At 60.0% G+C, this 24,628-nt stretch overlaps 2 protein-coding genes across 4 annotated transcripts; one reads left to right on the forward strand and one right to left on the reverse strand.

Moving 5' to 3' along the window:
- The first annotated feature begins 478 nt into the window (after window positions 1-478).
- On the forward strand, window positions 479-9,605 carry PRR7 (proline rich 7, synaptic). Of its 3 annotated transcripts, none has more exons than XM_060094877.1 (4): window positions 479-632; window positions 3,337-3,398; window positions 8,251-8,907; window positions 9,131-9,605. In XM_060094877.1, exons 3-4 carry the CDS (start codon window positions 8,496-8,498, stop codon window positions 9,526-9,528), a joined length of 810 nt encoding a protein of 269 aa, XP_059950860.1. In that variant the 5' UTR covers window positions 479-632; window positions 3,337-3,398; window positions 8,251-8,495; the 3' UTR covers window positions 9,529-9,605. The 3 variants fall into 3 exon arrangements, with proteins under 3 accessions (XP_059950860.1, XP_059950859.1, XP_059950861.1); XM_060094878.1 differs by lacking the exon at window positions 479-632 and adding an exon at window positions 1,992-2,047; XM_060094876.1 differs by lacking the exon at window positions 3,337-3,398.
- Window positions 9,606-10,005: 400 nt separating this feature from the next.
- On the reverse strand, window positions 10,006-24,308 carry DBN1 (drebrin 1). The gene is made up of 14 exons (XM_060094879.1): window positions 24,085-24,308; window positions 19,452-19,507; window positions 18,760-18,872; window positions 18,505-18,579; window positions 18,279-18,425; window positions 18,063-18,140; window positions 17,674-17,825; window positions 17,489-17,552; window positions 14,194-14,253; window positions 13,983-14,106; window positions 12,549-12,719; window positions 11,485-12,164; window positions 11,064-11,166; window positions 10,006-10,883 (listed from the first exon to the last, which is right to left on the reverse strand). Exons 1-14 carry the CDS (start codon window positions 24,168-24,170, stop codon window positions 10,813-10,815), a joined length of 1,980 nt encoding a protein of 659 aa, XP_059950862.1. The 5' UTR covers window positions 24,171-24,308; the 3' UTR covers window positions 10,006-10,812.
- Window positions 24,309-24,628: the final 320 nt, after the last annotated feature.

The raw sequence follows: 24,628 nt of genomic DNA on the forward strand, positions 1-24,628 counted from the left end.
AGTTGGGAGTGGGCTATGTATTTGTGAGTTGGAGCCACATTGGGGTGCCTGCCTGCTCCAGCCCCTGCCCACTGCGTATGTGCGGTGCCTGTCAGGATGTGGCCAGGGCCTGGACATGTGTGCGTTCTCTGGGTTGAGGTAGGTAGGTAGGTAGGTTCGTTCTCCATCTCAGTTCCTTGGCTGAGCATGCTGTGTGCTCAGCCGACGACGGTGTGCACCGGGTCTGCTAGCGTCTGCCGGGTCCGGACGGTCTGTTGCCAGGAGCTGTGCGGCGTGGCGTGGGCATTCCCTGTGCAGGGTGAATCCGGCGCCCTGCCTGCCGAGTCTCGGTGCGGCAGGTGGGTGCCGGATCCTCAGCCTTTCGCTCCCGGGACAGCATCCTCGGCGGCGAGTGACTGGGGGTGGAGGCCCTCTGCCGGCGGCCGCGCGCGCGCACGCCGGGCTCGGTACGCGCCGTGTACGCGCCCGTGCGCGCGCCCCGCGGCTCCAGCCCAGCTCTCGGAGCCGCCTTCGCTACCACAGTCCGCTCCCTGGGGCCGCCGCCGCCTCCCCCGGGTCGCGGGCTCTGTCCGCGGGGCCCGTGCCGCTCGCCCCGAGCCAGGAGGACGAGCTCGAGGAGGATGCCTGGGCCCGTGAGTACCGCGGCGGCGGGCCGGTCGGGTCCGGAGCGCGGGCGGAAGATGGTCCCGGGGCTAAGCCCCTCCCCGCGGGCGGCTCCGCGCTCTGGCCCCGGGTCGCCGCCCCGGACCCCCGCCCCGGCCAGCCCCTCCCCCAGCCCACACCGGAGGAAGGGAGGGAGGCAGGGAGAGAGAGGGAAGGCGCCAGTGAGCCAAGAAGCGGGAGCAGGGCGCAAGCCGCCGCCGGTTCGCTTGGAAACGGTTGCCACAGCAACCGGGTTGCGCTCCCCGGCAACGCGGCTGCAGGGCGGCGACCCCCATCCCCGCCCCCACGAGGGGCCGAAGCCCCAGGGGATTCTCCCTCTCGCGGTGGGGGGAACTTCGACCCTCTGGCCCGTCTGGGTGTGCCTGCCTCCACAGCCGTCGAGGGTGGGGGTGGGGGGCGAGCGGCCCCGTGGGCAGGAGCTGGCTCCCACGTGGCTGCAGTCGTCGCAGCAGGGCTCCTGGGGTGGCAGCAAGCGTGGGGGCGGGCCAGCCCCTGGGCCAGCCACGGGAGGAGGAGGCATGGGTCCGGGGTCTGTGCCCGTCACCCCAAACCCCACCACCACCACCCCCCGCCAGCGAAATGGCCTGACCCGAGTTGGGTGCCCCAAAGGCGATGGTTCCTACCAGGGGAGAGGAAAGACGCTCGCATCCCTCCTCCTCACGGCCAGAGCATGTGCCAAACCGTGGCTTGGGCCCGCGGTGGGTCTCTGCTCCTCTTCTCAAGCCCCCATTCTCCGGGAAGGGGTGGAAGGAGCGTGGGCAGTAGCAGAGGAAAGGACACTGCTGACCCGGGGAAGCTGAAGCCCAGGCCAAATAGGAGCACCCGACCCCCTGGCTGGATCACAAGTGTCCCTTTCTTGTCTGAGCACAAAGCCCAGACTGTGCTGGGTGGCATGCAGGTTGGCCGTCAGGCAGGCCAGCGCCACATGGAGATGTCCTGTCTTCCAGGGGAGCTCCTCTGAGAGGAGAATGGCCGCTGAGTCAGAGGAAATGACCTCTGGCTCCCCTCCCAACCTCCCCTCAGTGGATAGCGTGCTGGGGAGAGAAATGGCCCTCCTGCCAGCTCTCCGGGGCCTGACTCAGCAGATGCCAGCCCCAACCGCAGGCCTTGGACCCAACATCCCAGTGACCACAACCACCCTTGGGTTTCCTTTCCCATCCAGGGAGGTCTCCTGGGTACCAGAGGTGACCATTACCTGGGCATGTGAGGCCTTGACATAGATGCCCTTAGATGGGTGGTATCCTAAGTTAGGCCTGAGTCTCCCACAGGCAGGAGGGCCTTTGGAATTACTCACAGGCTCCTTTCATTCTGTTCCTGCTCTGTGTGAAACCTGTGCTGAGCACTCTGCATCCATGATCTCCTAGTCCTTACAACACTGTGCAAGGTAAGTTTATTATCCCCATTTTAGAGATGATGACTCCAAGGCTCAGGGAGGTAAAATGACTTGCCCAAGGTTGCACAACTAATAAGTGGTGGAGCTAGGTTTCCAGTGCAGGTTTCTCTGCTGGCATGGCCCCTTCTCTGCTATGGTATTGCTACATACTATCTCTTATGAGCCAGGCAGAAAAGAACTGTAGAGCCTTCTAGAGGAGCATTCTTAACCACCTTCTGCATTCCTCCAGTGAGGAAATTCCCTGTCTTTTAGGCCTTGGTACACCTTTCCTTCTTCCAGCAAAATCAGCAGATTCTTGCCCCCAGATGCTCTATAGGACCGTGCTATGGCTGGGTTGCCTCCTTTCCTCCCTCCTTCCATTTTCTCCCTCTGAGGGAAGCTGAGCAGTGAGGGCTACCTCAGTCCCCTGGGAAACCCCCAAGGCCCTATTCCTTGGTTTGTGGGCTCTGTGCCCTGGTCAGCTTGCAGCCCTGGCTATAGCAGAAGGAATTTAGCAATGATGGGCCCATGTACTGCTGGCCCCTATGGGTGCTCAGTCTAGCTCAGGGGTTAGAAACCCAAATGCCTCCAAGGCCCAGGTGGACTAGGGCACTAATCGGCTGCAGTCTATGTCACCATCTGAGAATGTGGACTTGGTATGACAAGGTTGTCCAGTTTTCAAGTTGACCCAGAAATTTACGTAAAATCTCCTGGTTTTTAAATCTTGGCAACTAATCATATTTTTAAAAAATGATTATGGGCCAACAAAACATGTCCATGAACTGTGTCCAGCCTGAGAGTCACAAGGCTGAGATCTCTAGTCCATGGGAAAGTGATGGCAGTTTTTGCTAGACCATCTTCAGGCTTGTGTAGATGTAGTTCCATGGGCCAGTTTCCACATTTGAGCCTCTTGAGGCTGCAAGGTGCTGGCATTTGGTTTCTCAAGTGCAGCTGTATATGCTGGTGTATTTTCATATCCCCCATCAGTTCTGCTCCTACCTTGGCACTGCCAGGCAGGTCTCATCGTCTCTATCATACAGGTGAAGAAACTTCAGCTCAGGCATGGGAATAGCTGGGATGGGATTACACAGCCTGGGCAGGGCATAAGCAGGATTTGAACCCAGGGCTCCCTGCTCAGTGCTCTGCGTGTTCACCAGGCTGCCCCTCAAAAGAGGGTACAATCACCTCCGCTCCCCCCCCCCAACAACCCCCGAGGTGTGGCCAACTCCCTTGGAGGGGCAGATCTGAGTACAGTAGACACCAACCCACTAGGGCCCCAATCTCTGTTGTCCTGTTTGCAGTTTCGCAAGCCCTGGGTTCCTGGCATTGTGCCGAGGTTGGATCACAGAGATGCTGCCTGCAGGTGAGGGTGTCAAGCCAGTACCTTGGCCTCGCTGGAAATGAGGTTCTGGCCAGCTCCGCGCCTGGCTGACCGTGGCAGCTGGGACAGTTGCCATCATCTCTCTCTGGCTTCAGTTCATTTGTCTTGCTGTGGGAGGAGTGTAAAAATGTCACCAGTGCTTCCCTAAAATGGCCTTCCTGCCAGGACAGTGGGCTTTACGGTCCCCTGGATTTCATGAGCCCACAGGCTATGTGGGCCTGTACTGGCCCCAGCTCCCTGCCTGTAGAGTGGGGATGGAAGCAGCTCCCTCCTCGCTGAGGTAATGAATCTAGAGAGGTTAGTAGGGGGCTTGGCACGTGCAGGGCACGCAGGACAGGTGAGCGGTCACCTTTCCTACCCCACCCTCATCCCACACACCATACTCTCCTCCTTCTCTCCTCTGTCCCCCGGCCTGAATGCCCATTCCTTCACTTGACCAGCAACTCTGGTGTCACATCCAGGGCCTCCCCTTGTGACCCAGAGCCCCTGTTGCCTGGGATTCCTTCTTTCCACTCCAGAGCCCCTGGTACACATCTCCACGTAGACTTTTCCTTTTATTCACATAGACGTACGCATCCTCAGCTTGCTTATAAACCTCCCTGTGAGGGCTGAGAGCTGCTTTCTCAGTGACATTTTGGTGAATGGCCAACATTTCCCAGGAATGAACTAGATGCAGACCTAGCTCTTGAGGTATTCCTTGTCAGACAGCTAAAAGACCAAACAGGTAACTGGACACCTCCAGTTACTCCTTCAACAAGTGGTTTTTGAGCTACTGTATGCCAGATGATCAAGGCAGATGCAGCCCTCGTGTTGGACACAGGCCACTACAGCACACTGTGATTGATATCGTTGGACTTCTCATCCAGCACTGCAGGGTGAGGTAGCTGGAGGCTGACATGTCCAGGGAGGTAACAGGGGAGGCTGAGGAGCACGCGCTGGGGTGAGAGCAGCGAGGCTGTGTAGCAGCTGGGTTCAGGAGCGGGCCAGGGGGAAATGGACAGTGTGGAGAGTGGCAGGCCAGGCAGAAGCACAGCGTGGAAGCAGAGAGAGTGGTGGCAGGCACGGTAATGGGGGCCCAGGTGAGAGATGACAGTGACCTGACCCAGCCAGCTGCGGTGGGGGGACAAAAGGAAGTGGACAGATGAAGACACAGTATACTGAGGGTTGAAAACAACAGGATTTGGCAGATGGTGTAAACGGTGGGCCCTTTGCTGAGATAAAAGGCCCAGCAGCAGATCTTTGGGGGGTCTAAGGTTAGGGTGCCAGGGTTCTCCATACAGAGGAGTAATGTGGGAGGTGCCCCCAGCAGTGCACCAGGCCCTAGAGTAAGAGATCTGTGTGACCTTGGGGGTCATTTAATCTCTCTGAGCCAAGTGTTCTCATCTGTCAAATGGGCAGAATGCTTACCTAGCTTATAGGGTGACTGAGAGAACTCTCTGTGGCGTCCAGCCCGGGGGCACACACCTCTGCACCCCCAGCTCCGAAACTGTGGACAGTAGTGCTCATGTTTGTTGGGCATCTCCAAACCCTTTGTATGGATTAGCTCACTTTTCTCCACGGCCACTGATGAGGAAACTGAGACAACATGTCACCCCCCAGCTCTCACTCCCATCCCCTGCTGTGCTCCCAGTGAGTGTGTGGCCTAAGAAAACCCTACAAAGTGATACACTCACAAACTCCACAAATAAACCAAGATGGAATCCTGAAAAACGTCCAAATAACCCACAAAAAGGTAAGAAAAGAGAATAAGGAAACAAACAGAAAACAAATCATAAAACCGCAGACTTAAGGATGAGTCTAGCCAAAGGCTCCGCTCCCAGCACACAGTTGGAGTTGGTATTTACTAGGGACCAGGCATGCATCTGAAGGGGATGGGGAAGGTGAGTGGCTGTGAGCAAAAGGCAGGGTCTGAGTTGGAAGGGCGCCCCAGACCCGGACAGGAGCATGCACAGGTGTGAAGGGATAAAGGAACAGCCCTTTGGAAAGGCTTTGAGAAGCTTGGCTTGGTCAGGAAGAGCACTTGGAAAAGCCTGAATTAATTCCTTGACATTTATATATTGGGCAACTACTGTGGATTAGATGACATATTACTGAGCAATTCCTATGGACCAGACACAGGGCAGGAGGGAGGCTCAGGCAGGATTCCTGCCCTCTGGGCCTGTTGGAGCACCAGGGTGAAGCAGCAGCCCAGGAGGCACTGTCCCCCACCCCGCCCGCCCCCGCCAAACTGGACATTGGAGCCAGTGTGGGGGTCAGAGGGCCAGCTCAGCTGTGAGACCTTAGGCAGACTTGCTCTCTCAGACCCACAGTGGCCAAGTCTGTAAAATTCAGCGATAGTTCCTGCCTCTCAGCTGGAGTTTAGCTAAATTAGAAATAAAAATATCCACCAAGGCCTGTCTACTGTGTGTCAGGCCTTGTTCTAGGCCCCTTCCACACAGAATCTTATGTGATCTTCAACACTGCCTTCTCACTGGGGGTCATGCCCATTTGGTAGATGAGACAGGCTGAGAGGCGACAGTGGCACCCAGTGGGTCTTGGGTGTGGCCTGTCCCAGTCCTCCTAATGCCCAGGGGGCTGAGCTGGACCCCTCAGGGCACAGTCCCTGTCCTTTGTTCCTTGTTAACCCTAGAGCTGCCATTCCATCTCTCCTTCACCCTGTAGCCTTCCACACTGTTGAGCTGAGGGCTGGTTGCCAGAAGTACCAAGTTTTGGTGGTAAGGAGTAGGAAGGCGCGTTTTGGCTACAGGCTGGCCAGCCTGGCCAGGGTCCCCACGACTGCCAAATCTCCTGTCCTGAGTGCTCACGTGCATTTATTTACATCTCACTCATCACTTAGGGGAAAGTGTTGCAACACAGACTTTGGATTCACACTCGGGCTAAATCCTAGCTCTTCGCCTTATCAGCTGTGTGACCCAGGGCAAGTCACTTCCTTCTCTAAGCCTGTCTCATCCATCAAATGGGCATGACCCCCAGTGAGAAGGTGGTGTTGAGGATTGCATTAGATTACTCTGCATGGACGGGGCCTAGAACGAGGCTACACACAGTAGACAATCCTTGGCAGGTATTTTTATTTCTAATTCAGCTAAACTCCATCACCTCCAGCCCCAGAAGTGCTTTTCTGGCCCAGAGCTGTTCCTGCTTGGCAGGCCAAGGAGCCCCCTAGTTAGGGCCAGCTTCCTCAGAGCACTCCTGAAAATTCCTGTGGGCTCAGGAAAACGAGAATAACAGGTTTAATGAACTCCCCGTGACTGGCAGCATCGCGTTTTCATCTGGGCTGCGTCGCCATGGCAGCCTCATGGTGGGGTTGTCGAGGGGGCGGGTGGAGCTATTGTTCCTGCCGTTGTGTGTTCTGGAACACAGGCCCAGGAGAAAGGGACTAGCACGGGCACCAGTGGCACATGGCACAAAGCAGTCACGGAGTCAGAAAGGAGCCATCTGGGGGGGAAGTGTGGGGTGGCCCGTGTGGCCTGGCTTCCCCCCAGCTTGCTCTCAGACCAGTCTAAGTCAACTTACTGTGGGGTCCCCAGCTTGGGGCTCAGGCCCACTGTGGCCCCCAGAGCTGAATGCATGTGTGCCTTGGTTGGGCATGCTGAGGATGGGGGGTCCATGGGGCTCCTGGAAGAGACCCACAAAGTAGCTCAAGCAGCAGCACTCTCCCACCCCAGGCTAGGGTTTTGTGGCCAGGTTTGGGTTCAAAGTTATGGAACCGTCAACTGCCATCCACACAGCTAATTGTGTAACCTCTGTAAAACAGGAATAATTTGTTACCCCCAAAGGGTTGTATGTGAAAGCCCCTGGGTATAAGGCAGTCAGGAAGGAGTCATTCCTGTTCTGAGGGGGTGGTGAACAGTCGCCTGTCCCTCCTCAGTCAGGGCTCCCTCCTACATACCTCTTAGGATGCAAGGTTCCCCTCTCAACCCTGGCTGTGGAGAGGAGATGGAACTAGAGGTGCCCATCTAGTGATGTGGAACCAGGTGGTTACCGATTACTTGAGCTAGTTTTCGTACCTCTGCAGAGAGGGAAAGCAATTGGGGGAAGAGACATGGCGGCCTGGAGCTAGAAGGGCAGGGCCGAGTGGGGCTGCGCGTGGGTAGGAGGCTGAGGAAGCGGAGACGGAGCTGGGATTCAGCGAGCGGAGGCGCCTAGAGTAAAGGAAAAGAGGGAACGGCCCACGCTCGGCGGCGCGTTGGGCTCAGACAAAGACAGGCTGGTAGCACGCAGTAGCCGCGGGAACCACCCGCCCGATCCCCCCTACAAGAGCTGAGACAACCAGGAAGCCGCGGTGCAGTCCGGAATGTTCCACGCTTTGGACATCCAGGGTTGGGAGCGGATACAAGGCCTAGGGCGCCAGGGGCTGCCAGGTGTGTATGCATAGGGCTGAAGCTGGGCACCGGCGGGCTGTTTGTGGGGCCTAGGAGGTGGACCACCTTTTCTCCGCCGCAAAACAACCGCGCCATGGCTCCCCTTCAGCGCCCTGGGAGTCTGCCTATGGGCCTCTCAAGCCCTTTGGGAGCTGGGGTACCCTGCACCCCGGGGATGCGGATGGCGAATCTCCCGTTCGCACTGAGGCCGAACCTGGCCTTCGCGCGCCCCCTGCTGGCCTGCCTGGAGTCACCTCGGCTGGGAGGCGGCGGCGGCCGGGTCTCAGATACGGGAAAGCCCTACGGGGGAAACCTCGGAGCGTGACGTCATCCAGGTGACGTCACCGGGCCCCCGCGGTGTGCGGAGGTTCCGCAGAGGAGGCTTCCCTGGGATTGCGCAGGGCACCGGCGCGGGCAGGGAAGTCGTCCGGGGCCACAGCGCGCCTTCACCGCGCCCTGTGTCTGTCCCACAGGTCCCGCGCGGCCCCGGGTGAGACCCGCCAGCGTGCCTGCCGGCGCCATGGGAAGGAGCGGGCGCCGCTGCTGCTGCTGCCCCCTGCCTGCGCGCGCACGACTTGAACCCAGCTGCGGGCAGCCCCCGGCCGCGGGTCCCCGAGTGACGCTGGAGGCATCTGGGAGCTTGGCGCGGGCCCGGGGCCACGTCGAGGAGCCCATTGTCCAGTGAAACAGCCGAGGACCCGCCGCCCGCGCCGCCGCCATGGTTATGTCCCAGGGCACCTACACGTTCCTCACGTGCTTTGCCGGTTTCTGGCTCATCTGGGGTCTCATCGTCCTACTCTGCTGCTTCTGCAGCTTCCTGCGCCGCCGCCTCAAACGGCGCCAGGAGGAGCGGCTGCGTGAGCAGAATCTGCGCGCCCTTGAGCTGGAGCCCCTTGAGCTCGAGGGCAGCCTGGCCGGGAGCCCCCCCGGCCTGGCGCCCCCGCCACCACCTCACCGCGGCCGTGTCGAGGCGCCGGCGCACGCCCACCAGCACGTGCACGTGCACCCGCTGCTGCACCACGGGCCCGCGCAGCCGCACGCGCACCCGCACGCACACCACCACGCGCTTCCGCACCCACCGCCGCCGCACCTATCAGTACCGCCGCGGCCGTGGAGCTACCCGCGCCAAGGTAAGTACCGACCTCCGCCAGAGGGAAGCCTGGGCCACTAGGGTGGGCGAGGCCTCGGCAGGGGGCGGGCTCGCTGCTGACCCGCGGGGCTTCCACAGGACAGCCTCCTTGAGAACCTATGAGGAGGGAGCGGGCTGGGTCTGGGGTTGGCGGCTGGCCAAGGCCTCTGCGGGAGGCTGAGGACGGAGAGCCTCACGTCCTCGGACCGCTTCCCACTCCGCAGCGGAATCGGACACGTCCAAGCCACCGTGCTATGAAGAGGCGGTGCTGATGGCCGAGCCGCCGCCGCCCTACAGCGAGGTGCTCACGGACACGCGCGGCCTCTATCGCAAGATTGTCACGCCCTTCCTGAGCCGCCGCGACAGCGCGGAGAAACAGGAGCAGCCGCCGCCCAGCTACAAGCCGCTCTTCCTGGACCGGGGCTACACGTCGGCGCTGCACCTGCCCAGTGCCCCGCGGCCCGCGCCGCCCTGCCCTGCGCTCTGCCTGCAGGCGGACCGCAGCCGTCGGGTCTTCCCCAGCTGGACCGACTCGGAGATCAGCAGCCGAGAGCCACTGGAGCACGGAGCTTGGCGCCTGCCGGTCTCCATCCCCTTGTTCGGGAGGACTACAGCCGTATAGAGGGCGCCCGACGTCCCGGGCCCCACCCGCGGACTCCTGGCCTGATTGCGGGGCTTTTTAAACGCTTCCCTTGGACTGCGGAGGTGGGTGGGGGGGGTGGGGCGGGAGGGAGGGATTTCTTACCCCGTTTGTTACATTTTGAGGATAATAAAGGTGTGTGATCTGGTTTGGTACAAGCGGAGGGGGCACCCACTGCTTGCACCCAAGGTTCTGGCGGCCAGGTGTGCCCGGCCTTATCGGGACCGAACCTTGTTGCGCCTTTCGGCTACAAACCGGCCTGAGGGTGTAGAACTAAACCTGAGGCCTGCCTGCTTCAAACCACTGGCCGGTTCCCCAGGGAGCCTCATACCCCACCTTCCTTGCCCTTGAGGTCTTGGTGAGGGCGCCCCCTGCAGCCTTGGAAGTGGGAAGAGTTGGGAATGGGGTCGTGGCAGGCGGTCCACCCCAGATCAGCCCCTGGAGGCCCGGAGCAGCAGGCCCGGAGGGATCTGGATTTCTTTATTAACAGACATGAGCACGACCTGTTACAGAAGTTTGTGCTTTCCAAAAAACAGTTACGGAACGTGAAAAAGGAACCCAAGCAAAGAGGGAGGAGATGGAAAGGGGCCACCCATAGCCCTGACCTGAATCACGCCTAGGGCCTCCAGCCTGGGACCTGCCCAGCAGGAGGGGGCAGGAAAGGGCCAGGAAGCTCAGAGGCCCCAGCTGGGCCTGCTACTTCCTTCGGGCCAGGTGGGGAGGGGTCGAGAGAAGGGGGGAGGGGGCGGGTCCCAGGGAGCCAGAGCCCACGAGCCATTTATTGCCATGTTTTAAAATTCGTGCAAAATATCTGAAGCCCTGGACAGAGAATACAAAGTGATATTTTTCCAAGAAACAGAAAACTAGGAAAAGAGGTGGGGGGAACATTTCCCCACCAGAACTTCCCCCCACGCCAGGCCCCAAGCAGGGTGAGGCCTCCACCCCGGCCAGCTGAGTGAGCAGGGAGGACTAAGAGCTACAATCTGGGCCGGGTGGGAAGGGGGTGGAATTTGCAACAGCATCTCAACTACCAACGGGAGGAAAACCAGTCAACTGTACAAGTCTCCTATCAACTTTAAAAAAGAGAGAAAAGCTGTAAAAGTAGGGCCCTGTGGGTAGGGAAGCGGCCAAGTCCCCGGCCAGGGCCGGAATCCAGAGTGGGTGCCAGGCGGAGCTGCTGCAAGTGCAGGCACTGCGGGCCGTCTGGCCAGAGGCCGGCGCAGGTGGGCGGCCTTGGCGAGGGCAGCCTGAGGGCAAGCATCACCGCTAGTCTCCACCCTCGAAGCCCTCCTCCTCTTCCGGTACCGGGTCTGCATCCCAGCAGGTGATGTCGATTTCTACGGTGTGGGGAAGGGAGGGGCGTTAAGGAGATGGCCCAGCAGATCCATGCCTGTGTCCCTCCCAACCCTGGGGAGCTGTGCCAGCTGGGGGCGGGGGGGGGGGGCGGGCGCTGCCTGTCCACACTTGAACACAGCACCGCCACCCAAATTCTTCTCCATCACCCATCCCAGTACTACCTGGAGGCTTGTTGTAGAACACAGGAGGCGGAGCCTTTGCACACAGCTCTTCCGATTGGGCAAACTCCTCCTCCTGTGATTGGCTGAAATACCCCTCACTGGCCTGTAGAAGAAAAGCTCCATGTCACTGGGTCCCACCCAGCAGGACTAGGGCTGACCTACCAGGCCTGAGCACATTTCCCCTGCAACCAGCGATTCTATCAGTGGTTGCCAGGCGAACACAGATGCCTGCCTTGGGAATAAAAGCAGAGGTGGCCCAGGGAGGGGGAATGAAATACAGCTTCCCCCCCCCAACAATGTGGGTCACAGAGAAAGGGGGCAGGGTACTGCTGCAAGCCTAAGGAAGGCAGGGTCAGCCCCCTGCTCCAGCCCTGCTCCAGCCCTGCCCACTTCCCCTCCCATCAGGCAGCCCCAGCCCCACCTGGGTCCCCTCCTTCTGGGTGGTCTCGCCATTGGTCAGCAGCTGGGGCTCTGGCTCCAGCTCCGGCTCCGGCTCCTGATCCAGCTCCTCTAGAGCCGAGGGCAGAGTTGGAGCCTGGGGGGCAGCCAGGGGCTCCCCTTCTACTTCCTCCCCTGGGTCACAGAAGGTGGCTGGTGGCTCAGGCAGCTCATCAAAATTGAGAAGGTTGGCACTGCCTTCACCTGCCGGCGGCAGCGGCTCCTGAGCCACCTCGTCCAGCAGGGGCACTTCTGCCAGAGTGACTTCGGCACCTGAGGGTGGTGTGGGGGCCCTAGGCTCAGCCTGGGGTACGGAGGCCCCTTCCCCATTGCCAGGCCATAGGTCAATGAGGCTGGCAGTGGCAGGGGTGACGGCGTTGGCAGCACGGGTGTCGGCAGCGGCAGTGTCGGTGTCAATGGCATCAGCTGCTGGGGTGTCAGCTGCAGAGGCTCCAGCCATGGTAGGTTCTAGAGAGGCAGCCAGGACTGCCTGCTCTGCAGACGCCAGGAACATCAAGTCCTCCGTGGGGCTGCCTTGGCCCTGGGGAGGCTCCGGTGCCTGAGGGGACTCCTCCAGGGGGCTGGCCCAGGTCTGAGGGTCTGCTGCTCTGGCTTCCTTGCTGGTCTCTTCACTATCCAGGCCGGGGCTGGGCTCCTGGGTCTCTGTCAAAGCACAGATGGAGGAGACATGTCATCAGCTCCCAGGCAAGGATGCAGGCCCTGGGCAGGCACCCTACAGTACCCTGCCCACCCACTGAGGAGTCCAGCAAAGAAGGCCTCCACTAAGACTTCCATGCAGAGTGCCTTCTAGCACCCACTGGGCCCCACTGCCCCTTTACCTAGTGTCTTTGAACCTCTCAGCAGCCCTGGGAGGAAGGCGCAGTCCCCACTCCAGGGAGACACCGAGGTTCAGAGAGGGCAGGTCTGACCAGGGCTCCTCGCTGCCCCAGCCACTTCCAGGGCAGTACAGTCTGGCCCAGATCCCCGAGGGGTTGTTACCATGGCCATTTGGAGCTCCCAGCCCAAGGGCTAGGGCCATTCACACACCTTGGGCTGCTGGCGGGGGTGGTGGCGGTGGTGGAGGCTGCGAGGACGTGACCTCATCCAGGGCCCGCTCGATCTGCTCAGTGACAGGGGTAGAGGCCGTGCTGGAGTCAGATGGGCTCCGGGCAGGGATGGGGGTAGGCACCATCCTCCGGTGGCTGTCCAGGTGGCTGCCTGTGGAACAAAAACCCCTAGGCTGGTCAGTAAGGGCCAGGGAGCCAGGTGGAACCAGGATTGTCCATCTTGGGGCCTGACCAGCCCCTCCTCTCTGGAGTCTGGGTCGGGGCTGGGAGCTCCCCAGGCCCCCAGGGGCCAGACCACAGCTCCAGACCCTGGTAAGCCAGGCCCCTAAGGGCCAGTGTCCCTTCAGGGCCAGGGGAAAGAGGCAGGCGGTACCTGCTCTGGGGACAAACACCAGAGATCAGCAGTCAGGCTGGGGGAGTGAGGGCAGGGGGTCTGCTGGGAAGTGGGGGGCCCTCCTTACCCCCCCCACAGAGGCCTGGGGCTGCTACCTACATGGGAGGGAGGAAGAGAGGTTTGGGGTGCGGTGACAGGTGATATAGGGAAAGGGAGTCCGTGGAGGGGAAGAGGAGGAAGAGGAGGAGGAGGAAGGCCCACTGTCCGATGCCTTTATGAAAGGGCAGTACGGACGACCTGCCAAGAGAGACAGACAGAGAGAGAGAGACAGAGGACAAGAGAGGGTCAGTCTCCCCCACCCCCACCCCGAGGCCTCATCCACCCCCAGGCTGGCCCTGGATGTCCAAGCTGCCTTCAGCCAGGGCACACATTCAGCCAGCCAAGCTGGGCCAGAGCCTCAAGCCAACAGATGACTCCACCGCACCAGCCACACACAGCAAAGAGCCTGATACGCCACAACGCAACCAGCCTCACGGCAGCCCACGCCTCGGAACAGCCTGCCCCACCCCTGGAACCCTAGCCCAGAGCCAAGCACACAGAAGGGGCAAACAGACCAGCAGACAGGGAGCGGAAGGGGGCTTCAAGGAGAGGTGGAAGCTGCACAGGGAGAATCCAAACAGGGAACCCTGGGTACAGGCTCCAGGCTGCTCAAACTCAGGACCAGGGAAAGAGCCCACTCCCCATGCACCCACAGCCCTTCAGATAAGACCTAGTTCAACCTCGGAAGGGCTACTCCTTGCAGCCAGGAGGATGCCTTAGGCCTTGTGAGAAATGCCCAGATGGCTCGAGCACAGCCCGTTGCTCAGCCCGGGCCCAATACTGACCCTGCCCGAGCCCTTCTCAGCCCTGCCACCTGGAGGTGGTGGGTGGAAGCACACTTGATGATTGGCCTTGCCTTCTCCAAGGGGGTCCTTGGGCAAGGTTTCCCTTCCAAGAAAGGTCCCAAAGAGGCTCAAGGCCCAAACCTGAGGAGTGGGGATTGGGTGCGGGGGGGGGGGGGGGGGGTGGAGCTGGGACTACCTGGTCGGTGGTTGAAGGGTGAGGGCACATCACAGCTGCCTGCGGAGGCCGATGCGACTCTTTCCTGCTGCTTAAAGAACTCCCGTGGGTTATCAGGTCGCTGGGCAATAATGGCTGCTGCCTCCTGGGGGCACATGGGAAGGGTCAGGCCAGGCGGGCCCGACCGAGGCAGCCCTACGAAACTCAGAGGTCTGGACCCCCCGGCTCTCACCTCTACCTCCGATTCTGACTTCTTCATCTGGGTCTCTTCCTCCTCATCCCGCTGGTCACCCTGGAAACCAAAAGGGAGGGTGTTCTGAGCACCCCACTCCCACAGGAGCTCTTGGCTTTCTTACAGCCCCCATGTTTCCTCCACTATCTGGAACCACTTTCACGACCCAGTCACACAGCACCTTCTATCTGCAAGGTCCTCAGCCACCTCATCTCCAGTCCAGACAGGCCCCTGGGCACCCAGGGCCATCCAGGAGCACTCCCTGATTTGCTGCTAACTTTTCTCGAACCTCCTACCCCAGCACCTAGCCAACCACACCTCCATCACTGCTGTGTGGATCTTGGTATCGAGACTGAGGCTTCTTCATTAGTCCCCTGCCTCCTTGTTCTCTTCCCCCCATTTCTTCTCTACAGACCTGAAAGGATCTTTTCAAAATGTTAATTAGTCGCCATCACTTAAAAATCAGGTTTTCTTACTGAGATCAGGGTCTCCAGTTTCTCCTGAAATGCCAGAAGCCCTGGCAACCTAGGCCAGCATGTCCCAAAGCAGCCATCGACTAGAGCTGCACTGTGGCAGCCCACAGGGCGTGTGTTGTCCAGTTCACCACAGTCCCCACCACTCCCTACTGCCCTTCACCTGCCCACTTCACTCGCTGTTTTGAGATTGCAACCACAGGAGTAAAGGTAGGTGGGGCCCCTTTGCTTGGCCCACGTTCCCTTCTCCCTGCCTGATCTAGTCCATCACCTCTCACGATGCTCCCCTCCCACCCTGACTCACCCACACCCTGTGAGATGTAGGCATAAAGTCCTCAGCATGATGTAGTTGCAGTTCCTGGAACATGCATACAACTTCCCACCTCCGTGCCTTGGCATGGGAGATGAATCTCTCTCCCCAAGTGCCCGGCCCCCACCCCAGATCCAGCTCTTCCTGCTTCCGGCCTCAGCTTGGGCACTGCCTCCTCGGGAAGGGGTCCCTGGCCCATTCAGGTCATTTCCCTCCCTGGGTCCCCATGAGGTGTTCCAGGCATACACCACAGATTACACTGTGTCATAATTTCCTGTTTCTGGATCATCTCCCCACCCTCTGTGGGTGATACAGGATAAGCACTCACTTATGTGTGAGTGGCCAGCCCAAGGTTCGGTTCATACCTGTTTCCTCAGTTGAACTCATCACACCAAAAGCCTCAAGAGGGTTGTCACCTCAACTGCCACTGTGTCTTCCAGAATGAAGTCTAAACTCCTCTTCTGACCTTGCTCTCTCCTCCCAAATTTCCCAGCGGACTCCAGTCATTGGGGAAGGCTCCTTGCCTTCCCCCAAAAACGTACATCCCACCAGCCTTTGCTGTTACGCTGCCCCTGCCTAGTATAACCTTGCTAGGTTCCTCTGCCTTGTTCAAGAGAAGGACCAGAGGCAGCCTACCACAAAAACCTTAACTACAGAACACTGTGAAAACCACTGAAACAAATTAGAGCTTGGAGTTGGACAGAGACATCAATGCACTAACCATAAAGGTCAATAGCATTGCTACGCCTGAGCATCTTCAGATAAATGGAAGCTCCCCGGCATCTCAGGCAAAAAGGGAACTCACATAAGGAATGCAATTCTTATCAGAAGAGAGAAAGCAGAATAGCTCCTTAAGCCAATAGAAAGCACTTCATGGTTCTAAATTCCGAAGTTTCTCACGTGGGAACTCCCTCAGAGGACCTGAAGTTGCAGGGTAACCACAGTGACCTGCTAAAACACCTACTGCCACTGTCACATGAGCCACACTTGAAGGGCCAGGTGAGACTATAATTATGCGACACTGTAAGCCTTTGCTTGAAACACTGGTAATTGGTGAAGATGAGCTATCAGTTCAGTGGGTTCACTATACTATTCTTTCTACTTTTGCGTACATATGTGAAATTTTCCATAAAAATAAGCTTTTTCAAAAAGAACTTGCTCTGAATGGCTGAACAAAATCTGGTATACATATACAATGGAAGATTAACAGCTTTCAAAAGAAAAGACATTCTGACACATGGATAAACCTTGAAGATGTTATGCTAAATGAAATAAGCCAGTCACAAAAGGTAAAATAACGGCACGATTCCACTCATACAAGGTACTTTGAGTAGTCACATTCTTAAACACAGAAAGCAGAAAGCAGCTGCCAGGGGCTGGGGGAGGAGGCAATGGGGAGTTAGTGTTTAATGGATACAGAGATTCAGGATGGGAAGATGCAGAAAATTCCAGAGATAAACAGTGGTGATGGCTGTACAATACAAATACACTTAACATCACGGAACTGTACACTGAAAAATGGTAAAGATGGTACGTTTTATGTTATGTACACTTTGCCGCAATTAAAAATAAAACGAATTCATCAATTAATTGTAAAAGAGCCTTGTTCATCTTGTTCTCCACCATGTTCCTCACACCGGCGCATGGCGGGTGGCAAGGGTTTACTGAATGAATGAGGCTGCAACTTACTAACCACATGTCCTCTCCCCCCCCAGGGGCTAGTGTGAGTGGAATGACCTACGACAGCCATTATTGCCAGTGCCGGCAGGGCTGTCCCGCCAGCTCCCTCCCAGCCTCCTGTGGGTGTGACCTTGGAGTCTGTTTGAGTCCCCGTGGCCCAACGGCTACCCACCACAGTCCCAGTCCAGACGACTATTGCCCACCTCCTGTCCTAAACTCTACCATGCTCAGCTTTGAATGATCTTAACTCTTTCTCAAGTATAAAATTCAATTCAAAGCATGAAGATTTGACTCCACTGTGATTTTGAAGGGGTCAATCATGAGGACCCTATGGGCCATCCCAGTGTTTGGAGGTTCAGCCAGCACCCCTGGAACAAGCACCTGTTCTCAAAGAGACACTACACACACTTGTATGTAGATGCTCAGAACACCAGCCCAGATCCATTCAATGGCTCTGCAGCATTCTTGCCATGGGGACCAGGCCTCGAGCCCTGTAAGTGCAGGAAGCATGTCTACCACCTCAAGCCCCTCAGGCCCTGCTGGGAGGGGGCAGGAGGAGCCCGGTCAGTGAGGGTCTGGGTCAAGGAAGATTTTCTCTTTCGGTCTAGAGTATTAGCTTCCCCAAGGAGGTCTCTTTCCACAGCCAGGGAAGAGAGCCCCACATGATCGGGTACCAGGCCTGACACTGCATGATACCCCATGCCCATGCAGCGGTACCCAGAATGCCCAGCACTGTCCCCAAGACACTTACTCCCCCCGCAAGAGGCCCAGGAACACGAGGACCATCCTCGCGTCCCTGGACAGGAGACAGGAACCCCGACTAAGAACTTACAAAGATAGACTGCTCCTTCAACCGCCTCTTGGCCTCCTCTGCTTCTAAAGTCTGTTGTTTCCTCCTGGAATGAGAGGTGCAGGCAAGCCTTCAGGACAGGCCCACGTGGGGGGCCCCCCCGCGGCCCAGGGCCCAGGGGGCAGGGCGGGGCGGGGCGGGGCGGGGCGGGGCGGGGCGGGGCGCACCTGTGCTCCTCAATCTGCTGCTCCCGCTCCCGGTAGCGCCGCTCCCGCTCCTCCTGCTCCTGCCGCTCCTGCTCCATCCGCTCTTGCTCAAACCGGAGTCTCTCATCCAGAGCCTTCTTCCGCTCCTCCTCCTTCCTCAGCTCTTCCTCCTTCTGCAGCACCCCGTGCCAAGGCAGTGCAGGCCCTGAGCCTGGGGCCCGCCCCAGCCCTCCGGCCCATCCCCAACCCAGGGTTCTGAGAACTCAGGGGCTCGCTCTTTCAGGAGGGGAAGCACGTAGGACGGGCCATGCTGTGGAAGGGAGGCCCTTAGGGAGAGAAGGCAGAGCTACCCCATGGGGTCAGGACAGGGAGCAGCAGCTCAGCCTGCAGGCCGGGGTCAGGGTCCACACCTTGGCCTGCTCCCAGAACTGCTCGCGGTTAATCCGCTTCATCTCCACAGCTGCGTCGGTCTTCTGATAGGTGGTGCCCTGCAGAGTCAAGCGGCCTGGCGTGAGCGCAGCCCATGGGCCGAGTGCTCAGGACCCCCACACGCAAAGGGTGAGGACTGAGAGGAACCGGACGGTGGAGCCCTGGGCAGGGCCAGCCTGCCCGGGGCGCACACTGACCACCGGCTCGGCGTTCTCATCCTCACGCAGCCGCAGTCGGTGCAGCACGGGGCTGGAAAGCCGTGCCAGCCCATTGGAGAGCCGCTGCCCAATGGCGCCCGCATCTATGTCTTCCACACTGCTGGCGTTCACGATCACATCGACGCCCTGCAGCAGGAAGAAGGCGTGTTCAGGCAGCAGGGCTCCCTCCCATCACCTCCCCCATGAGCCCTGACCCCACTCGCACCTGGAAGAACTCGGCCACCTTAGCCACGTGGCTGGCACAAGCACATTTGCGGGCATCAGGCACATCTTCGCCAACCTGCAAAGTACCCAGCAAAAGGGGGTGTCGGGAAAGGACAAGAGTTGGCGGCAGGCTGAGGCCCAGGGCTCTCTTCCCGGGACTAGTGGGGTTCTCTACAGCAGTGTCAGTGAGTGGAGTGGGATGGAGGATAACCGTTCTTGGGCCTTCGGCTCCCTTCCCCAGCCCATAGCTGCATACCCAGTTGATGAGCACGTATTTCGGCAGAGCAGCCTGGGAGTCCTTGACGCTGCAGAAGCCATACATCACCTTCTGGTTCTCAAAGTGGCCAGAGAGCTCCTGCAAGCCCCCATCTGGGGGAATCAGGAGGGTGTCAGGCCCCATCTCCTGAATCCCTCCCCCACAAAGGGCCTGGAACCCAAAGCAAAGACTCCTCTTGTGGGCTCTGCAGGCACCGCCAGAGCTCTGGAAGTCCCCGAGTTCTGTGTTGGTGTGAAAGGGGCAGCAGGCAGGTGTGAGCTTTGCCTCTGAATCCCCGAGGACCCTGGGGAAGAACTGAGGAAGTGTTCTTCACACATCAAGTCTCACGCGGGGCTGGCACCCACTGAGGTAAAATAAAACCTTTTAGGGCTCTCAAGAAAGTGGGGTGATCTGGGCCATCCCTGCCAGGCCCGATCCCGCTTAGCTGTGTGACTTTGGGCAAGTCACCCTCCCTCTCTGAGGCTCAGTCTTCTCATAATCAAACAGGAAACAAGTCTCCCTCCCTCCCCACCCTGGGGATCTTAGGGATAACCACAGGAAGGACACTTGGCCAGACAAGTGTGGGTCTGCTGGATGCAGGCAGCGAGGTGGCCTGGAGCCAGGCGGGTGGGGAAGAAAACAACCGGAGGAGGGAGCGGAAAGGAAGGCAAAGGAATGGCTGGAATTCTTACCTCCTGACGCCGCAAGCTTGAGGTCATCTGAGCCATCCTCGTATGTGTACAGAGCCCTGGGGAGAGGGAGGGGTGGCTGGGAGAACTGGCAGGGCCCAGGCAGCCAATTTTGGGTGGAGACGGCTCTCGGGGGTAGGAGGGACACAAAGGGGGCAGGACAGGAAGGGGGTTCCAGCCCAGCACCATTTCAGGCTGGAACCCAGTGGGGGACAGTCTGGGATCTGATGGAGGGAGGCCTGGGTCAGGTGGGGAGCAGGCAGTGGGGAAGAAATCGCTGCCCAGTTGCTTGCTTCCAGTGAGCCAGTGTGTTGCGTCCTCGGAGCCCTGGCCCTAGCAGCCTGCAACCCAGCCAGCGGAGTGAGATGGAGATTCCAAGGCGACGGTTCCTTGGTTACCGTTCCCTGGCTACCGCTCCTCATCCCCATTGGCCGTTGCCAGGAACCTACCTGGCGCGTGCCTCGGTACCCACTGCCCCTCCCCCCACATCGAGGGGGATGGGGGAGAGAACCTGGTGCTGTTCAGCTCTGGGCATCCCCTGGTAACTATGGCAACCCAGCAATTGGCACGCGACTGGCCCACCCCAGCTGCATTCTCCTGAACACAAAGGACCCCAAGGGGACACGCCCTCAGTCTCAATCTCAGTCTCTCTGAAATGGGGATGAGGTCACCGTGGTCACTCCTGCCTGGACTCTTGCCCCTGGGTGGATGTGCTCTCCTGGCCTTCCAGCCCTAGGCCTCCTCCGCCCTAGCTGAGGCTCTGGCCTCTTGGGACTGCTGGCCTTGCCTTCCCTCTCAGCTTTGGCAGAAAGCTGACCTAGCAGCCTTCCTCCTTCCTCCTCCTCCCTAGCTTTTTCTTCACAGGTAGCAGTGGCACAGCATCCATTGCACAGAAGGGGAGACAGAGAGAGCTCCTCCCCAGGACCCACTTGGAGGACAGGCTTGGGGCCAGGAATAAAGGTCACGTTCCGGAGGTGCAGGAGGCTCAGCCCCTCCCCCAAGCTCCGCTTTCCTACTGCCAAGGTAGGGGGCCAGGAGGAGAGGAAGCAGGAGCACCAGGGAGATGCAGAAGAGAAAGCGAGCAGGGAGAGGAGGCAGAAAGAGAAGACAAGAGAAGGGAGGAGAGTGAAGGGATGAAGAGAAAATGAAGGAGCGGGGAGAGAGCAAGGGAAATGGGAGGGAAGGAAAGAGGGAGGAGAGAAGAGGGAGGGAGGGAGGGAGGGAAGGAAGAGGGAGGGAGGGGGAGAGGGAGGAGGCTGGAGGGCGGAGCAAGGAGGGAGCAGGGAGGGCCTGGTCCAGGCCCAGCCCCATGAGGTCAGCACAAGTCACTGCCAGAGCCAAATGGGCCCCCAGCCCCCTGCTTCTCGGGATCCCTCCCTCCTGAAAGGGACACAGGTGGGCTGTGGGGCCGGGAGCTCCTGGTCCAACTGTTGCCCAGGCTACAGTCCTGGCAGCTGCTTCTCAACACAGCTGTCCCAGCACCTGTCTGGCTGCCCTAACCCACCACTGGGAACAAAAGGCCCTTAGAGAAGCAGGGCCTTCCCTTCTCCATTCCACAGATGAGAAACTGAGGCAGAACTCCAAGACCCTGGTTCCCAGACACTGCTCTGGCCATCACACCTCCCTGGGGTGACTTGTCAGCCTCTCCTAGGCTCTCTGAGGGACCCTGGCTCCTCCCAGGACCCTGCCCCTTCCATTCTTTACTCCTTGCCTACCCACCTGCAGCCACCTTTCCTGGCCCTTACCTGGTGGAAACCATAGCTAAGTTCAAAGGTTTCAGCAGGCCTTCAACCCTGAGCTCCGCCCACCTGCCTTTCCAGCCAGACCTCCGTATCCATACCATATACTCGGGTCACATTGGATGGCTCCCTGATTCCCAGCACAGTTCTGGATATTTCCCAACCTGGAGCCTCTGCATATGTGGTTCCCTTCACAGGGAGGCCAGACCTGTTTCTCCACCCCATGCCCATCCCTGACTGAAATCTCTCAGGGACCCAATGCCAGCCAGCTCCCATGAAGCCCTGCCCTGCGCTGCACCTCCCCAAAGTGCTTACCACACTCCATCAGGGACAGGAAGAGGCACCTGAGCCTGCCCCCGATCTCACTAGACCACCAGTGCTTCTCAAACACATTCGAGGTGGCCTGAGCCTTGGGTGGGGGGGAGCTGGTCAAACTGCAAGGAATCAGGATGGAGGGGGGCAGGAATCTACATGTCTCACCACCTCCAACCCCTGGAGACAGACACTGTCCTGAAACTATAAGCTTCGTGCAGGTGGGACATCAAACTCAGTCCTTCAACACAGAGCACAGAGCAGCCCCAGCAGGTGTTTGCGACATTGAGACAGAACTCTGAGAAACCATCTCGGCCAGAGAAAGTGGACTGGGGTGAGGTGGGAGCTGGAATGTAGCAGCTCCAGGGAGATCCTGGGGTCAGCTGAGGATGGGAGGCTCAGGGCAGGTAGATTCTTCAGGATAATCCCACTGTCAAGATATCAGAACTGGAAGGGCCTTGGGTATCCCAGGTATGGTCAAGCCCAATCCCCTTTTCCTCTTTTCAAGAGGACCAGAGAGGAGCAGAGACTTGGTGTGGCTACATAGCGAGTCAGGTCACATCCAGGACAACACCCGTTCTTTTCACTACACAGTCTGACTTCCTGGGTCCCCTGCTGCCAGCATCAGGGCAGCGGTCCATTTCAGAGTGAGCCACCTAGGAGTGAACTCCCCCACCCCTACTCCCCACTCAGAGGCAAGGTAAGGGGGGGCAGTGCCAAGCCCCGTTTGCCCAGACAGCAATTTTACCCAAGATGCCCTCCTCCAGCCTCTGAGTGCAGGGTCTGCCCCTGAGTCTTGAGACCCCACTGTACCCCTGGTTCTGTGCTAGGTGCTGGGGGCCCAGGGTGATCCTCACATCCTTTCTACCAAATGTTTACCTGGGCCCTTGGGAGTGAGCCAATGTATGCATGTGTACATCTGTGTGTGTCCCACACACAACGCAGATTGGGGTGGGGGAGGGGTGAGGCACACCAGTGATGAATAACTCACTTTGGCCACACGGATGCTGCTGGGTGGTGGGAGCCCAGGCCTCTGCTGAGCAGGATGTGGGCCAGCAGGGGCTGTGGGAGCTCTGCCTTTGGGAAGGTAGGGGTAAATGGGGTGGTGGCAGGCTGCACCCCTAGACTGGAGGGCAAGGGTTCCGAGGTGGGCTGAGCCCCTCTCCAGGCATGGCCCATATCCCAAGGCCAGCTCCTCCACCAGGCCAAGCCGGCCACTTGCCCTGAACTCCTCCCATGATCTCAGTCCCCCTGGGGCAGGGCTGGGACAACGGATGGGCCGCTTGCCCGCTTAGCCTGTGCTGGCCTCTCCTGTGACTGACCCGCAGGACACGAGAGCTTGCTTGTCTCCCGCGTCCATCCCTCCAGGCCTGGCTGCCCGCCAGTGCTGCAGTACTGTGGCATGGATGCCTGGCCATCTTGTCCCCTCCTCCAGCCCCCAGGTCAGTGTCCTCCCAGCATGAGGGTGAGGCCAGCCCAAGTGAGGTCCCTCAGACCTGCCTTCACTTTGTGTTTCCTGCCTGCCAAGGGGAGAAGAGCCCTAGGGAACAGAATGGGCATCTGCCCCAGGAGAAGAGTATGATTCCTGAATGGGGCAGTGTGAAACCCCCTGGCTTTCCTGCCACCCTGGGGACTCCAGCCCCAGAGCAGGTGGTCCAACCCCTCCCACAGCCTAGGGGGAGACAACAGCTGGGGAGGGAGGAGAGGGCGGCCCAGCTCCTCCCGCACAGAGGAGCTGAGAGCCCCTTGCCCCTGGGCCACCGGGCTAGGGGCTCAGTGGATCCACTCACCCCCTCATCCTTCTCTGGGAGCTCCCTGCAGAGTGGTGCGCCTGGGGGCTTCCTCCCAGGGACCCCACCTGGCTCCCTAGGCAAGCAGTTCAGTTCCTTTGGCATGTCCCAGCCCAGCTGCCTACTCCCTGCAATCCCCTTGGCATCGAGGAGAGCACTTATCCTTCATCCTCCTCGACCCCTCAGGGGAACAGGAGTCACTTGGCGGTTGCCCTGTGGCAATGAACGTCTTTCCATCACACCCCAACTCCGAGAGGCCCCCCGGTGGGCGGGGCGCCCCGGCCCCCAGCCCGCTCCGCTCCTCCCCCGCCCTAGCTTTCCTTTGTGCTGTGGCCGGGGCCGGGTTGGGCCGGGTAGGCTGCGCTGGCTCTGCTAGCTCGGTCCCTGCCCCGTCCTCGCCCGCTCAAAGGTGGCAAAGGTGCCCTTGGCCGCCCATGCACACCTGTCCGCCCGGCCCGAGGCAAAGGGGAGGGGGCGGGGGATGGGCTTCCACAAGGCCGGGAGGCCCCGGGCCACACATCTGGACCCTGCGTCTCTCCAGCCCGCGTCCGGCCACCGTTCCTACCGTGCGGCTGGGGCCGCCTCCGGGCGCCTGGGGCCCGTCGGTGCCCCGCCTGGCCCGGCCCGGCCCCTCCCCCGGCGCGCACAAAGGCAGCCCCTCCCTGGCCCTCCCGGGCTGCTGCACCATTTCGGGGTCTCCCCCTCCCTCCCGGCTGCGGGGCGACGGGGCCGGGTGGAAACAAAGGCGCGGCGGCGCGGGGACAAAGGGGCTGGGGGGCGGGGGCGGGGGCTCACCAGTCGGCCGCGCTCTCCTCCCGAATCACCTCCTCGTACGCCGCCAGCAGCTCCAGGCGGTGGCCGCTGAAGCTGACGCCGGCCATGCTGCGGGCCGGACCGAGGCCGAACGGACAGACGCACGGACGGACGGAGAAGGAGGGAGGGAAAGAGGGAGTCGCCGCGCCGCCGCCGCCTCGGAGCCTCTGCAGCGTTGCGAGCCGAGCGAGCCAGCGGCCGGGGGAGGGGAGCCGGCCGGCGGGGGGCGGGGGGCGCTGGCTCCGCCCGGCTCGCTCATTCCGCGCGCTCGGTCCTAGCGCCGCCCCGACCCGGCCCGGGGGAGGCCCGCCCCCCCTTCCCGGCCTGCCCCGGGGCGCCCCCACGCCCCTCGCCGTCAGTCCCCGCACCCCGCGCCTGGGCGGATACACCCTTCTGCACGGGGCCACTCTTCCCGTGTCCCAAATTCTCACCTGTGGTGTCCCCAGCCACAAGCCTAGCCCCGTCCCCACCTCTCCGATCCCTATCCAGGCCCAGCTTCATCCCTCTTCTTCCCAGCTCCCGGTCC

Source organism: Mesoplodon densirostris, chromosome 3 (assembly GCF_025265405.1).
Source record: "Mesoplodon densirostris isolate mMesDen1 chromosome 3, mMesDen1 primary haplotype, whole genome shotgun sequence".
Taxonomy (NCBI): domain Eukaryota; kingdom Metazoa; phylum Chordata; class Mammalia; order Artiodactyla; family Ziphiidae; genus Mesoplodon; species Mesoplodon densirostris.